The sequence below is a fragment of the Hemicordylus capensis genome, chromosome 5 (genome assembly GCF_027244095.1).
Source record: "Hemicordylus capensis ecotype Gifberg chromosome 5, rHemCap1.1.pri, whole genome shotgun sequence".
Classification (NCBI taxonomy): Eukaryota; Metazoa; Chordata; class Lepidosauria; order Squamata; family Cordylidae; genus Hemicordylus; species Hemicordylus capensis.
The window spans coordinates 110,998,752-111,015,487 of NC_069661.1; the positions used below are offsets into that span (position 1 = coordinate 110,998,752).

The window sequence follows — 16,736 nt, forward strand, 5'->3', positions numbered from 1 at the left end:
GCTACAGTTGCCCAGTGCATCCCCTGGAACATAGTTGGATTCTTCCCACCCTGGCTGCAGCCCACAGCACTACATCCTGACATCCAAGAGACCAGCATACGGGTTCCCTCCTATCCTGGAACATGGCAGGCTGGCACGCCTGCTGCAGAGACATCTCATTCACAGATCATACAACATCATAATGCTACAGGAAACTTGGACAACTGAGGTTCTTACACTTAATAGATTCTGCTCATACCCACTAGGAGCAGAAGCAGGTACAAGATGAGGCAGACCCAAAGGTGGACAGGGGATGCTAATCTCCACCACCTTGCATGCAACATCAACAAGATTCCCTCCATAAATGCATTACGCTATGGCAGTGACAGTCCATTTAAGGCACTGCTCCCTCCCTATTAATATTTAACATTTACCTCCCTTAACAGCGTCAGAAATCCCAGGTCAGGAACCTATGGTCAGAACTAGATAACTACTTAACAGACCTTCTTTCCTCCAATCTCAATGCACACATAGTGCGGGAAGGCAACCTCAATGCCAGACTGAGCCCCAGTAATGACACCATAACACCAGTGCTGTCCGCCCTATCTGGAAGCAGACTCCATCTCACCCACCACTCCCGGCCTTGTTACTCACATTCATTGGCACACATGGCTGTATTCCCAAGGACTGGGGGCTAGCAGTCATTGTCCCCATCTTCAAAAAAGGCAGAAAGGATGACCCTGCAAATTACAGACCCATCAACCTGGTCAGCAGAGTCAGAATTCCAAAGAACAGTTCTTCAAGTACCATGGGTGTCTCCAACAACAGCCTACATCTAGCAGCAGGTCTGGTGAAAGTGGAGGTCAGAGTTTGGATGACCTCAACTAATGGTTAAGATTATCCTTCATCCCACTGAGTCCTGCCCCATAACACTACAGGACAACTACCAGTCCACTTGGAAATGCACACTTCTGACATAAATGTCATCCCTGGGACTCTCACATCCCCTCTAACTCTATACTGGCTAAGAAAAGGCAAAAACACACATCAAACAACACATAATGGACATATAGAGCCAAATCGACTTAGGTAGGGTCCTGGACTTCCTCATCAATGAAAGACTAAGAAACATTACCTTTCCAGCTGTATACGTCACACAGCTGGAAGCCCCAAAACACAGAAGGGATTTCATTCTGGCCCACTGTGGTGACCTCCCTTCAGGTGTGCTAGAAGGATATATAGCAAGACTCGCTTCTTGTGCCCCTGTGATTCTGTGCCCTTGCTGTGCCCAATTCTGTGCCCGAATGACTGTGCCCCTGCGATTCTGGGCAAGTTGAAACAACAGAGCATGTCCTCCTCATTGCCCATGAGACTCTCTTTCTCCCCTCATCCTTCCAGTATTAATAAAGCCCCAGGTTGCTCAAGTCAATTCTAAGTCTCTCTCCTGCTCTATGTCTCCAACCCTGTTATCACACATAATGTTGTCACATTACATGCACAGCAGCATGTAAAATTTGTTGGGTCCCAACAGGCAGAAAGATCTAAGCAGGCCCGACACAGTACATGCTTAGTTTTAGCATTTAGTCTTTTTTAAGTTTTTTTCTAGTTTTAGCATTTTCTATAGGATTTTATACTTATATAGCATTTTGTAGTTTTACAGCTTTACAAACTGATTGTAGATTAAGGATTTCAAGTTTTTAAGACTATATAAAAAGCTTTTACAGAATATAGTCTCACTGGTCAAACACCATAATAAAGATTGATTGAGTGATTGATTTCTGGATAGGCCCCTGTTTATTTTTGGATAGACACCCCAGATGATAAGCAGGGTGGGTCTGGGTTTATTTTTGGATGGGCACCCAGATGCTAAGAAGGGTGGATTTGGGTTTATTTTGGATGGGCACCCCAAATGCTAATCAGGGTGGGTCTGGGTTTATTTTTGGATGGCCACTCAGAATGCTAAGGGCACCCAGGATGCTAAGCAGGGTGGGTCAGGGTTTATTTTTGGATGGGCACCCAGATACTAAGCAGGGTGGGCCCCATTTATTTTTGGATGGGCATCCTGAATGCTAAGCATGGCATGTCCAGGTTTATTTTTGGATGGGTACCCCAGATGCTGAGCAGGGTGGGTCCAGGTTTGTTTTGGATGGGCACCCTGGATGCTAAGCAGGGTGGACCCCAGTTTATTTTTGATGGGCTCCTCGGATGCTAAGCAGGGTTGGTTTGGGTTTATTTTTGGATGGTACCCTGGCTGCTAAGATGGCAACCCAGATTATTTAACAGAAAGAGTTCAGGTAAGTAAGGAAAGTTTATCTTTAAAATGTCTTTCTTTACTGCAACCCACCACATATGATAGAGTGTTCCCACATGGGTCTTACATTTCCAACAAACTCCAGAGTAATTAATGTCCATCTTTACAATCTTCATGGGAGTAATGTACCAATGGAGATACATTTTGTACCAGTTTTCCCTTAAGGTACTATTTGCTGTAAATTTAATATTAACTTTCCATTGATATTCCCATTGTTGCATGTCAATTGCCCTGTTTAAATTTTGCATCCACTTTATCATGCAGTCTTTTATTTGTTCTGTCTCTGAGACATATTTCAGCAGTAACTTGTAAAGCAATCCCAGTAGATGATCTGCATTTTTAGTTATTAGCACTTCAGATTCTGTTAAATCTCTACCTTGTCTTTGTATTTCTTTCTGCAGTATAGAACTAATTTGTAAGTATAGGAACCATGAAGGTTTCTCAGATTATTCTTGAGTAAGAATTTGAATAGATTTGAGTTTTGTTTGTTTCTTTGATTGATTGATTGAAGTGTGGTTAAGAGAGCCAGTGTGGTGTGGTTGTTAGTGTTGGACCAGGGAAACCTGAGTTCAAATCGTCATTCACCCATGAAACTCACTGGGTGATGACAACAACAACAACAACAACAACAATTTATATACCACTTTTCAACAAAAGTTTCCAAAGCCGTTTACATAGATGAATAAGATGGATCCCTGTCCCCTAGGGGCTCAAAATCTAAAAAGAAATGTAAGAAAGACACCAGCAACAGTCACTGGTGGTACTGTGCAGGGCCAGTCATGTATCTCTCAGCCTAACTTACCTCACAGGGTTGTTGTGAGGATAAACATAGCCATGTACACCTCTCTGGGCTCCGGGATATAATTTTTAAAAAAGTATTCATATTATACAAGCCGACCCCGCACAGAGCATCTGTGCGCTCTTTGGGGCCGGCTACCTCTCTCTCTCCACCCCCCGTCTCTGGCGGGGCCGAGTGCGGCCGCCACTACAGCCGCCGCCGCCAGCGGGCCGAGTGCCGCCTTACATCCGTGGCCGAGCTGGGCCCGCCAGCCGCCGCCTTGCATGGCTGGGCCCGCCGCCACTGCCTTGCATCCGCAGCTGGGCCAGGCCAGTCCCCCCGCTGCCGTCTCGCATCTGCCCTGCCAGTCAAATCTCCTGGGTGCGCCAGCCAATCAGCTGGGCTGCCGGGACGCATTTTTCCCTGGCACACCCAGGAGAATTATACATATAGATTGCAGGAAGAAGTGCAAAGGCTGGGAAAATAATAGTAAGTGGCACAGTGGGGAAATGCTTGACTAACAAGCAGAAGGTTGCTGGTTCAAATCCCCGCTGGTATTATATTGGGCAGTACAGCGATATAGGAAGATGCTGAAAGGCATCCTCTCATACTGCACAGGAGGAGGCAATGGTAAACCTGTCCTGCACAGGAGGAGGCCATGGTAAACCAAAGAAAACTGCAGGGCTCTGTGGGTGCCAGGAGTTGAAATAGACTTGACCACACACTTAACTTTCACTTTAAGGTCACCTTACGATTTCATAACTCAGTCATGATTTGAACCACGGATTTCCCAGCTAAAACTCTTACTCACTACTCTGGAGGTGTACATTGTTTTGGATTTACTGATAGATAGTATGCGGTAGATTTAGCAAAGGTTTCTAACTCCTAATACCTTAGCATTTCCCCTTACAATTAGGTTGCTGAAATGAAGAAAGCTGGGGGAAAGCCAGGAATGGATTTTTGTATGAAAGGCCTGCAAGCTCAGTTCTTGTATGGAAAACAGATTCTTGGACTAAGCATGTCTCAGAGGCACTCTCTTCCTTAATTCTAAGTGTACACCGGCCCTCCCTTAATCCCTGCTTTCAGGGATGGGGCTATAGCTCAGTGGTAGAGCATCTGCTTTGCATGCAAAAGATCCCAGGCAATCCCTGGTATCTCCCGGTAAAGCTGGGAAAGTCTCCTTACCAATGGCCTGAGACAGTATAAGGCAGGATCCCATGTTCCTATCCCTGACTCTGGCTAGAGGACTTGGGGGTATGATTAAAACAAACCAGATTCTGCAAGGCTGACCACCCCTCCACCACACTATCCCAGCTCTTGTTCAAAGTATGCTAGCATGATGGGAGCACCAGCTGTGACACATTTCCATACAATACAATACATATTTAGCAACATAGGAAGCAGCCATATATTGAGTCAGACCATTGGTCCATCTAGCTCAGTATTGTCTACACAGACTGGCAGCAGCTTCTCCAAGGTTGCAGGCAGGAATCTCTCTTAGCACTATCTTGGAGAAGCCAGGGAGGGAACTTGGAACCTTCTGCTCTTCCCAGAGCGGCTCCATCCCTTAAGGGGAATATCTTACAGTGCTCACACTTCTGGTCTGCCTCTCATATGCAAACAGGGCAGACCCCAGTTAGCTGAGGGGACAAGTCATGCTTGCTACCACAAGACCAGCTCTCCTCCCATGAGGTGTACCCCAAACCACAACTCCCCTCCAGTCACCAGAACCGGTCACCAGAAGCGGTATTTATATACTGTTTCCAAAAACGTCTCCAAAACATTTTACACAGATAAATAATTTATTTATATAAACAAATAAAAATGGCTCCCTGTCCCCAAAGGGCTCATCATCTAAAGAAGAAACATAAGACACCAGCAACACCCACTGGAGGGATGCAGGGCTGGAGGGTGGATAGGGATTTCACACATTTATGCAGAGGGAAACTGCATGCGACACAGAGGGTACACTCAAAATGGAGTTGTAGCCTATCACAGCCCCTTGACAAACGTAGCTACATGCCCTGCATTTGCAAACATGGATTAGTCACCAATGCTTTTTAACATCTACATGAAACCGCTGGGTGAGGTCATCAGGAGGTTTGGTGCTGGGTGTTATCAGTATGCTGATGACACCCAAATCTACTTCTCCTTTTCATCTTCAGGAAATGGTACTCATTCTCTAAATGCCTGCCTACAAGCAATAATGGGCTGGATGAGGGATAACAAATTGAAGCTGAATCCAAGCAAGGTGGAGGTGCTCATTGTGGGGGCTCAGAATCTGAGGGGTGAGTTAGATCATCCTGTGCTGGATGGGGTTACACTCCTGCAGAAGGAGCAGGTGCGCAGCTTGGGAGTCCTCCTGGACCCAGGCCTCACCCTGATATCTCAGGTGGAGGCCATGGCCAGGAGTGCTTTCTATCAGCTTCGGCTGATTCGACAGCTGCGCCCATTCCTTGAAGAGGATGACCTCAAAACAGTGGTGCATCAGCTGGTAACCTCCCAGACTGATTATTGCAATGCGCTCTACGTGGGGCTGCCTTTGTACGTAGTCTGGAAACTTCAGTTAGTTCAAAATGCGGCAGCCAGGTTGGTCTCTGGGGCAACCTGGAGAGACCATATTATGCCTGTTTTGAAACAGTTACACTGGCTGCCAATACGTTTCAGGGCAAAATACAAAGTGCTGGCCATTACCTTTAAAGCCCTGAATGGCTTGGGTCTGAGATATCTTAGAAAGCGCCTTCTTCTACATGATCCGCTCTGCACGTTAAGGCCACCTGAGGAGGTCTGTCTCCAGTTACCACCAATTCGTTTGGTGGCGACTCAGAGATGGGCCTTCTCTGTAGCTGCTCCTGGGCTGTGGAATGCACTCCCAGCAGAAATTCACAATCTGAATTCCTTACTGACCTTCAAGAGAGCCCTTAAAACCCATCTGTTTCACCTGGCCTTTCAGAGTTTTTAATTAGTTTTAATTGTTTTAATGCTAACCTGGTTTTCAGGGTTTTAATTGTTCTGATAGTTTAATTGTTTTTAAAGATGTTTTTAAATTGGTGTTCATATTTATATTTCTGTTTTAATTGTTATTGGTTTTAATGGTTTCTGTTTTAAATTGTAAACCACCCTGAGCCATTTCGGAAAGGTGGTATAAAAATTGAATATATAAATATATAAAAATAAATAATAAATAATAAATAGTCACATTCACACATTGAGGCTGTTCACACAAGCAGCTCTACCCAGCCTTGGGCAGCCCTAGGGCTGCTCAGGTGAAGTTCCAGGATCGTGTCCGTTACTGGCACTACCTCGCCAGGTAGCCCAGGAATGTTCCCTGGACTTTTATCTGGGTAAAAGGGTGTGAGCTGGCCCTTTTACCCAGGTCCCTGGTTGTGTGTTGTGTGCACGCAGCCCAAGCAGACATAGAGCTGGGTGCCTAGAGTGCCCGGCCTGAGGGCAAATCCCTCAATGCACCATGTTCCTCACATGGTGCATTTAGGGTTATCTGGAGGCCAGGCTCTATTTTCCAAACCTCCAGAAATCCACATTGCCTAGAGCAACATTGATTGTGTGGGCTCGTGTGGGCACATCATCTGGGGGTGGGGAGGTAAGATCAATTTTACCTTCACCCTGTACCCCTCCCCACCAGGCTGCAATGGTCTTGAGAACAAACTTATTATGTTTTTAGGTTTACATCTATATATACATACTTGCATGCCAATAACAAGCCTTTTTGCTTTAGTTTAGTTCATTAGTTGTTATTCTTCACTCTGTCATTAGCTGACCTGCTGGTATTTATTTGCAACTTCATTACAGAATGGAAATCAGCTGGGAAATAATTTACCAAACATTGCACATTTCATATCATATGTTTCTCGATTCATTCTGTCTCATTTGCTTCAGTTCAATCTTCTGCTGAATTACCTATTTTGCTTACACACTCTTCAACACTTGAGGTCAGAAGTGAAGAGATGGCAACTGTATTATTAGAAACATGCAAAGATGGATCTAGAGGGCAAAGCCTTGTGAGGAAAAAATACAGTTTAGAAAGTGGTTTTTTGGTTTTGTTTTGTTTTGTTTTTGTTTTTTGTTTTTGCCAATTATAGATATGTTGGAAGACAAAGAACATCCTGGCTAAAAAAAATTGCAGGAATGGTTTGGATGCACATCCTTACAACTTTTTAGAGCAGCAGCATCCAAAGTCAGAATAGCCTTAATGATAGCTAACCTCCAGTAGGTGATAGCACCTGAAGGAGAAGATAGGTATGACTGACAGAAATCAAAGTAAACCAGTGGAGTGACCTCTACCTTTATTGTTGTAATTGTTGGAGATGGACTTCCAGATGGACTTCCACCTTTTGCACCAACTATCCTAATGGCCGGGACATTTGGAGTACAGATAGTGAGTAAGAGTCTCCCTAACTATTCTACCTGTCTCTACTCTATGACCCCTGTTATTACTCTACAGGTATTTTCTGTGCTGAGTCAGACTCTCTTCCTTTCCTATTAGAGAGCAGATGGAAACATCTCTCTCTTTCTCCCTACCTATTCATTATGTAGTTCTATAGATTAGGGTTAGGTCTTTCCTATCCAAAGTATATTTCACCAATAAATACTTAGTATTTAGTTCTACAAGAATCTCCATGTGTATTCTATAAATAGCTGCAACCACTAAACTCTCCAACTACTCTGTAACGGGAGTGGGTAGCTTCTTGAGTGTTCTGCTAATTAACTGGGGGATAAAAATTACAACCCCCAACAGTAATAGTAATAACAATAATGAGAAGCTGAACTTCAAAAGCACTACATTGTGCTGTCAGCGAAAATAAAGAATAAATTGAAAGAGCAGATTCAACCTGTATTTGAAGGCACTCACTACAAACAAATAAAATGCTATCTGATGTGACTTTGCAGATTCTGACATTAATGAATGGAGCATAAGAGGCCTTATCCAGCCTCTAGCACAGTACCTCCAGTGACTGTTGCTGGTGTCTGTCTTATATTTCTTTTTAGATTGTGAGCCCTTCGGGGACAGGGATCCATCTTATTTATTTATTATTATTTCTCTATGTAAACTGCTTCAGAAACTTTTTGGTTGAAAAACGGTATATTAATGGGGAGATTTCAACATCTACCCCTGGAGGCTCGCTTGTGTCCTTGTGGTTCGGGTGAACCTGAATCAATCGCTCTCATTTTATTACGCTGCAGATTCTACAGTAACATTAGATGTCATTTGATTCTGCCACTTCTTTCTAGGTTTCAACATCAATCAGATGATTTTCTGGCGAAATTTTTACTTGAAGATAATGCACTCTGCATCTCTCATGTTGTAGCAAAATTTTGTTACATCGCAATTAGAATTCATAGCTCATTGATTGATGTTACAGTTAATGACTAAGTTAATGTTGAATGCTGGAATAATGTTTATTGTTTGTGTTGTTGTTTTGGCCATTGGCCGTAAATAAAGTATCTATCTATCTAGTTCACACTGAGAGAGGAAAGAAGGGAAAGAAGAAGTGTGCCCCAGTGGGTCAAGGAGGGGGAAATGAACAGCATGCCCTGGTGGGATGAAGGAGGGCGGCAACTAGGATGCTAAGGAAAGTGGTGTCCATGGTAGTGGGTGGGGCAGTGCTTGCCACCCTATTTGCTTGTCACCCCTCCTTGCTTGCCACCCCCTCTCCCCTGCCTGAGACATGTGCCTCACTCTGCTTCAAAGAAGGGCCACCCCTACCCACATTTCAACACCCCAGTCATAGGGTATAGAGGTATGGAAGTCATTTTGGCTTTTGTGAGATGTGTGAAAAAGGGGTGAAACTTACTGCCAGTGTAATGATACTCCTCTAGTGACTACAGGGATCCCCTCCCCCACCCCTGGCAGAAGTGCCCTAGGCTGAGGGCAGAAAGCATTGCCCTCACAAGGTTTAGCTTCAGAATGATGCTCCAGGATGGAGCTTGTTCTGAAACAAATAAAGGCAAAGCTTCCTGTCCTCACTTTGAGGCTTCTGGGGGCGGGAGAATCGTGGCCACCAGCCACAACATGGAGAACTGCCACCATGGAACAGCTGTAATGATATAGCAAGGGGAGCGCCAGAGGGGATACTTGTATGAACCTATCATTCCTTCTCCCCCGCCCATAACCTTCCCAATCCATGCTGAATGTTCCCTAACAAGAACTTTGGGCTCAGCCTCATTATAAAGGAGCGTGAAAAGCAGAAAGGCAACACACTTTGCCCCTGCTGGATTTGAATGCCCGAATCCATGTTTAGTTTTCTCTCCCACAATATTCAGTCTCCAGAGATTCCAACAGTTCCCCTTTCATATTCTGAATGCTCGCAACATGCCTTACTTTTGCTTCATGCTCTTGGGTAGCTTTTAGGCTTTTAGGAGTTAGGGCTATAAAATCCATATGACCTTTCATATCTTTGACTTTGCAAACTGCATTCTCTTTTATTAATTAACGATGGCAATTACGTAGCATGTTGTGTCTGCATGGCTTCCTCTTTCCCTCACCAATTGAACAGCAGCAAGCATCACAATCTAAATTTACAAGCTGTGAAATGCCCATGTTTTTAATACTGATGATCTTTTAAATTGACTGTGTTCAGCACAGGCAGAATAAGCCATTGTATAACATTTTCCTTTCCTCCTATAAACTGGAACATTTGAAATAAGTTATCCTGAGGACAACATAGCTCTATTATGGAAAAGTTTGAGTGATTCAAGTGTAAGTGAATGATTCATTAATATATGCTCATAAATGTATTGAAAAGTAGATCTTCAGCCCTTTTGCAAGGTGTTTATTTACCAGCTCAAAGGCCTAAATATCATTGGCCCAGAAGTCTCTGGGTAGTGCAAAAGTAATTAAGTGAAGATCCAGTTTCACCGAAGGGGCAACTGCTATCGATTTATTCACTTTTAATTTGACTCGGTTAGCTGGATAGCATTAATATACTGTATTGCTGAGCTGCCTTAAACTTTTATGTCCAAAAAGATATTTCCCCTTTTCTGTAATACGTATGAATCACAGCCTTGGGGGCTAAACTATGCTATTCATATACTCCCTAATAAGGGGCATCAATAGGTTCATTGCCTCGGTGGCAATACTATAGCACCTGATCTCCTGTGAGCTTTGAGTTAGGAGGAGGGAGGGGTGATTCAAACACTTCATTATGGATGCAGTTTTTCTGTCCCTAAAGAGAAATTTTTAAGGTCCTTGCAGATGATAAAGAACAAAACAACATAAAAATCCCAAAAACCCTTTTTATGATCAAGCACTAGAGATTTCTAGTATTTTGTAATGTTTGCTTTTTTTTTACAAATGTACAAGCACAGTATAATGGAGGCAAAAATACTCCTACACACAAATAGTACAGCTGCTAATCCTATATCAAGTCCCCAAAGAGAGCAATTTAAGCTTCCACCCCATGGCTCTCCTTCCATCCATTTTAAACTCTTTCTCTTTCCCTTTCCCTCCCCTAGTCAGAGGGATGGAGCTTTCTCTAAGCTCTGAAGGGTATCACATTCCAAAAGCAGGAAGGAGAGAACCAGCTATTAAAATATCTTATTTCATAGCTTCCATTGATAAAACATGGAAACACCTTGGACTATTAGCATAAAAAAGGATGGTCCTGCCACATTTTTTACTACATAGCAGCATTGAATCAATTATCAGTCACAAGGCTACCCTAAATTAAACAAAAAGCCCCTACATAGGAAGTACTACAACATACCAATATCCGCATTCTTCCGACTTATATCTCAAAATATGAAGATCTATGCAAAATAGGAAACAATTTAGCCTGACGTCCTTTGTGCTCATGTGCTCTCTCCTGGATTAAACGTCTCACCATCACTGGCAGCTTTTAGAAAAACTTTGAAAATGCATCTGTTCAGCCAGTGCTTTTGTTAGGTTTTAAGTTGTTGTAAACTACTTGATTTGTTGAGTTCTTTTGAATGTTACTTTGTATAATTTTAAGTGGTTTAATTGTTATGTTAACCGCCATGAGACTTGATGGTTTTGGTGGGATACAAATGTATGAAATGTATAGCAAGCACGCTCATGGTGTATTGTAAATTGTTCACAACGCACTACACTTAACATTATCCGCTGACCAACACCATACAATGTTCCCTTCAGTATCTACTAGGATATGTACACACACATGCATGTTCTTTTAAAACTGTATGTGATCACATCATAACTACATAGTGGCCACTGTAACTCTGTTGCCACATTCACATATGAGGCAGAGCCGAGAGTCCAATGGCCCTTTAGTTCCGCCCTCCCCACATCACATGCTTACCCATCCGCATTCAGATGAAAGGGCCAGGACCCGAACTGCAGTCAGGGAGACTGCAGAGAGGAGGGGGAACTGGCTGCACAGTTGGGGGAACTGACAGCCGGGTTTCCTCCTTCACATGAAGGACAGCTGTGGCAGCCATTCAGAATGGAGAGAGGGAGGAGCTTCCTCCCTCAACTCCAGTTTTGGAGAATCTAGCCTCCATTTCTGAATTTGGATGTACAGCAGCTGGTTACTAACTTCAGGTAGGAGCAGTGAAACTCATCAGACTGAGGGTTCAAACTGGAGTTTGGAGAGGAAAACGTTGGGTTGCTTTTCCCATGAGAAAGAGGTTCCATACATTTATTTTTATTCATTTATTTTTATTGTTAAATTTCTACAGTGCCTTTCATTAAAACAATCCCAAGGTGTTTGACACAAAAGTTAAAACAAGCCTATAAAAATACACAATTAAAATATTAAGATAGAATATAAAAATACAGAGCTGATTAAAAGATTAAAAAACAAGCACAATATAACCATAAAAGATACAGCACAGCAGCAATAGAAACAATCATATAAAAGACGGGATAAAATGTTGGTGGTTCTTAAAGCTGCAGGGACATAGGAAGTTGCTTTATACCAGATCAGCTCATTGGTCCATCTGGCTCAATACTGTCTACACCAGGGATTCTCACCGTTGGGTCCCCAGATGTTATTGGACTTCAACACCCACATTGTACCCAGACCCAGGCCCAAGAAGACAAAGAGACGTTTGTAGTGAGAGAAACGGGCCACGCTTTGTTAAATTAACATAGACATGGCGGACTGAACAAGGTGATTAATCACCAAAATGAAAACAGTGCGGGCACCTAGGCCTGGGCTAGGATTACTTCATCCTACCCATCAGCCGCAAAGGGCGACACACCCTGGCTCAGGAAAGAGGCAGGTACCTCCCGCCCAGTTCCTTCACAGCCAACCGCCCCCTATAAAAGAGGGGATCTGGACAGCTTTGGATCTTTACCCACCCTGGACCGCACAGCCCAAAGGTTGGTCAAGTCCCAAAGCAGGTTTCTTGGCAATCGAAGTCTTCCCGTGCCACACAGGCCACAAGGAAGCGATTGACCAATCCACCTTACAATATCCAAGGGTGCTCACCGATAAAATATACCACCTTACCCCAAAGCCCGCACTGTTCCTGCCACTAAGGAAGGTTAGCCCACGCTTGACCTTCCTGCCCCACGCCAGCCCAAACTTTCAGCAATAGCCTCCCGGATGTTGCGAATATAAAGGTCGCAACCTTTTTCGGAAAGATGTACCCCATCAGGGCAAAATAACTCCAGGAAGCAAGCAGTCAATTCTGGCTGCCACAACACTGACCCCCCAGCCGCTACCACTGTTTTCCCAATTGCTGCTGAAATTTTTCTGCGCGCTTTTTCTAGGCTTAAGCAAGACTGAGCCCCACGCCACACTCTACGCTGGAGCCAGTTGATCCAAATTATGCGTACCCCGGGCAGCCACCTGCGCAATGTTGCTAAGTCCGAGGAGGCTTGCTGAAAGATGGCCAGGCCAGTCCGCCGGCCCAGATCATTCTCCCCCAGATGCAAAACTAAAATGCCAGGAGTAGGGAACCTATCTAAATGGTCTCTCAAAGCCGGAAGCAGCTGATTCCAGAGCATGCCTCGCATGCCCAACCAATAAACAGACGCGCTGCTACCCATCCCCAGCTGGGATCCCCAGTGGGAGGTGCTGGCCCGCTTGAAAGCCCAGAAGACCAACGAATGGCCACACATCAGGACTCAGATCGGGACCGCCGCCCCGCCAGCACCTGCCAAGAGAAAATAACAGGTCAACATTGTAACAGAATGCCCGCTGTCAGCGCACATAACGCCTGACCGCCACAGATCTCCAACGACCTATTCTACGCACTTCAGACTCCTGCAGCCCCATACAGGTAGCCGTAGTAGCAGCCCCAATGCGGAATGAATGCAGAGTGAGCCCCTGGATAGGGACCCCCGCAGCCTGTAGGGCCTTCCGCAACACCGCAAGGAATTGATGTTGGGTGAGAGGGGACTGGTTTTCATGTGAAAAAAGGCACCCACCTGGGAAAGGGCCCAACCCAACATAGCGCCTCAAGGCAGCGACTGGGCACACACCGGAATCACTGGCCTCAGCCAGGCGAATTGACTGGCCCCTGCCTCTCTGATAGGTCTTGGAGCGCCGAAGAAGCAAACAAACCTCACCCTCCCCAAACGATAAATCAGAAAACTGCAGACAGCAGTCCCTGGGAGAGGACGCGCTATGGGGGAGTAATTCCCCAGGGCGGAAGGCCCCAAAGAAGGCAACCAAGACCACTGCCCGAAAAAGAGTCACTTCCCACGGGCTAGCACAGCACCTGACTAGGCGGCCCAAAGTGGACGCCACCATATCTAAAGTAAACGGGCATCTGGGGTCCTTGGTCCTAGGCTCGCCTCTAGCCCAACCTTCTAACATGCGCCGAACCCTAGGGTCTGATGAGGCGTCCCTGACCCCCCTAACCTGTGCCTCGAAGGCCAGTGCGGCCAGACAGCCCACCAAGGTGGACACTGCCCGGCCCGCCCTACGAAGGAAGACCAAAAACTGTTGAAGTGGTTCCACTGGGACAGGCCAAACCTCCACCAAACCTTCCGCCTTCCGAAAAAGAGAAAAGGCCTCGAGCTTGGCCGTGTAGCTCGCTCTGGTGCCAGGTGCCAGAGACGCCGCTATGGCCTGCTGTGCCTCCGCCTGCCAAGATCCCATAAAAAGGCCAGCATGGGTTCCGGGTGTAGGGCAGCCTTGGGTGCTAACTCTCTGAACCTGTTTAACTGAAAACGAGACAGAGCGTCAGCTATATCATTCCGGATACCCGGGACGTGACGGGACCGGAACAGGATATTCGCCCGCAGGCACTGCAATACTAAGGCCCTAACGAGACCCATAACCCTTGGAGACTGGGAAGTCTGAGTGCTTACAATCTGGACCACCGCCAGGTTGTCACACCAGAACCTTACTGAGGAGTTGGCAAACTCTTCCGCCCAAATATGCACAGCAACGATAATCGGAAAAAGCTCAAGGAAAGTTAAATCACGGACCATCCCTCGCTCGACACACTCCTCAGGCCACCGGGCGGCACACCAGCGACCCCGGAAATAAACCCCAAAACCTATCTCTCCTGCAGCATCAGAGTGAACCTGAAGGTCAGCTTCCAACAGCCGCTCACTGCGCCAGAAGGCCACCCCATTAAACTTGAGCAAAAAGGCCTCCCAAAGAGCCAAATCGGCCCGGACCCCTTCGGTAATCCTCACCCTACGATGGGGAGCCCTAAGACCTACCGTCAGGTCACAAAGCCGGCGCAAAAAGGCCCGGCCGGGGGCCACAACCTTACAGGCAAAATTAAGGTGACCGAGGACAACCTGCAATTCCCACAGGGTGGCCTTACTAGAGTGTCCCAGTGATCTAACCAATTCCAAAAGTACTAAGAGTTTACTTAGGGGCAGCCTGGAGCAGCCGGCAACCGTGTCTAACTCTATCCCCAGGAAGGATAGGCAGGTGACCGGTCCCTCGGTCTTGTCCTGCGCCAGGGGAACGCCTAGCTGCTCTGCCAGGGCAACAAAAGAATGCAGCAGGTGCTGGCATTCCCTAGAATTCTCACTGCCAACAAAAAGAAAATCGTTTAGGTAATATGCACTGTACCCAGAAGACCAGACTTCCGCCTGACTGCCCATTCAAGGAATGTGCTGAAGGCCTCAAAAGCCGCACATGAAATAGAGCAACCCATGGGCAAGGCCCTATCGAAGTAAAATTGGCCAGCAAAGGCAAAGCCCAGGAGCCCGAAATCATCTGGGTGAACGGGCAGCAGGCGGAAGGCAGCCTCTATATCACATTTGGCCAAAAGGGCCCCGGGGCCCCTACTCCTGACCACTGCAACCGCCTGATCAAAGGAAGTGTATCTTACAGAGCAAAGACTATCAGGGATGCCGACCCCATGATTGTGTGTATGGGGGCCAGTACGCAGCTGGGCCCCATCCACCCATGGCAGGCATCGGCCGGGGAGTGAAAGGCCACTGGCCGGTGATGCCGGGTGGTGTAGGTGTTGCAGGCTCACCCGGGACCAAAGGGCCAGTCGGATCCAGCGGTGGCTGTTCAACCGGCACTGCAGGCGCAGGAAGTGATGGCGAAGGCGCCTCTGGGACAGGAGCTTCAGGAACAGGAAGCGGCAAAGCAGGCGCAGAAGGATCAGGTCCAGTCGGGTTCAGACCCCGTTCAAGCACATCTAACCTACTAGAAAGAGAGGTTAGCAACTGGTACTTCACCGACCCCCTAGTCCTCCTAGGAACCTTAGGAGGTGGAACCCCACCCCCACCCGAAGGGCCAGCCCCCTTATCGGAAGGGGCGGCTTTAGCCTTTTCCAAAGCCTCCATTCTACCAATTAACCCCCTAATGAGTGTCATTTCCTCATCTTCTTCCTCAGAAGAGGACTGCGGAGGGGCAGGCTGCTTGGGCTGCCTGATAGGCCGCCCCCCTTTTTTGCCCTTAGCTTTTCCTGGCATGTTGCCTTATAAGCCCAGACCCCACAGAAGAAAGAACAGGACCCGTTAAGATCAAGACTAAGCCAGCAGGGGAACAAACACCAGGCCCCGCCAATCAAACTAGCACCATGCAGGGCAGCCCCACTGTAAAAGGCCGAAAAAAACCTCTCCCCTGTGCAAGAAAGCCCAATAACCACCACCCAAACAGCGTGCACGATGGCAAAAAACCCCAAGGAGCAGCAGGGAACAACCCAGCAACCCCGCTCGCCGGTTAAGCCTTCCCCACAGGGCCCAAGCACCAAGGACCCAATGCCCCAAACGAAAAGAAACCCAGAGAGAGCAGTAACCCGGCCGCCCAACCCCCAAGGCTGCCCAGACGCTCCCACAAACCAGGGGGCGAATGCCCCGTTGAACTAAATGCCGGGACGAGAGAGGCCCCACGCCGCTTGCCAGGCCTGAAGGACGCTGCCGCCGCCGCCGCCAGACCCACGGAACTTGAGGGGAGACCCACGAGAAACGGCGACCCTATAGCTCCCACGATGGCAAAGCCGCCGACTGACTGCCTCTCCCGCTCTCGGGCGTACCCGCCCCACTAGGCCTCTAAGGAAGGAGCTCTGCAACTGAGCTCCTTCCTCCACAGAAGCCAAAAGCACACTGAGAAGCTGAGCGAGCGGACGCTCAGCCGAAGCCTAAAGCCCCGCCCCCCGCAGGCCATTCAGCCAATCAGGCTGTTTCTTGGGCCTGCCAGCACGAGGCTGGGACAAACACCCTCCCACCTGCTCGAGGCAAGGGGAGGGGGAATCCCCAACCAAAGGCCACTGGGGCTGGGGATTATGGGAGTTATTATG

At 47.1% G+C, this 16,736-nt stretch overlaps 1 protein-coding gene across 1 annotated transcript; it reads right to left on the reverse strand.

Annotated features, from left to right (window-relative positions):
- Nucleotides 1-11,723: 11,723 nt before the first annotated feature.
- LOC128325702 (uncharacterized) lies at nt 11,724-16,518 on the reverse strand. The gene is made up of 2 exons (XM_053251372.1): nt 15,465-16,518; nt 11,724-13,169 (listed from the first exon to the last, which is right to left on the reverse strand). Exons 1-2 carry the CDS (start codon nt 15,907-15,909, stop codon nt 13,141-13,143), a joined length of 474 nt encoding a protein of 157 aa, XP_053107347.1. The 5' UTR covers nt 15,910-16,518; the 3' UTR covers nt 11,724-13,140.
- Between the last annotated feature and the right edge of the window lie 218 nt (nt 16,519-16,736).

Excerpts from the sequence above, each read along its gene's own strand:
- LOC128325702 (XM_053251372.1), bottom strand. The coding sequence starts at position 15,909 with ATGCCAGGAAAAGCTAAGGGCAAAAAAGGGGGGCGGCCTATCAGGCAG. Across the intron at positions 13,170-15,464 it reads GACTGGCCCTTTGGTCCCGG|GTGCTGGCGGGGCGGCGGTC; the intron begins GTGAGCCTGCAA and ends TTCTCTTGGCAG.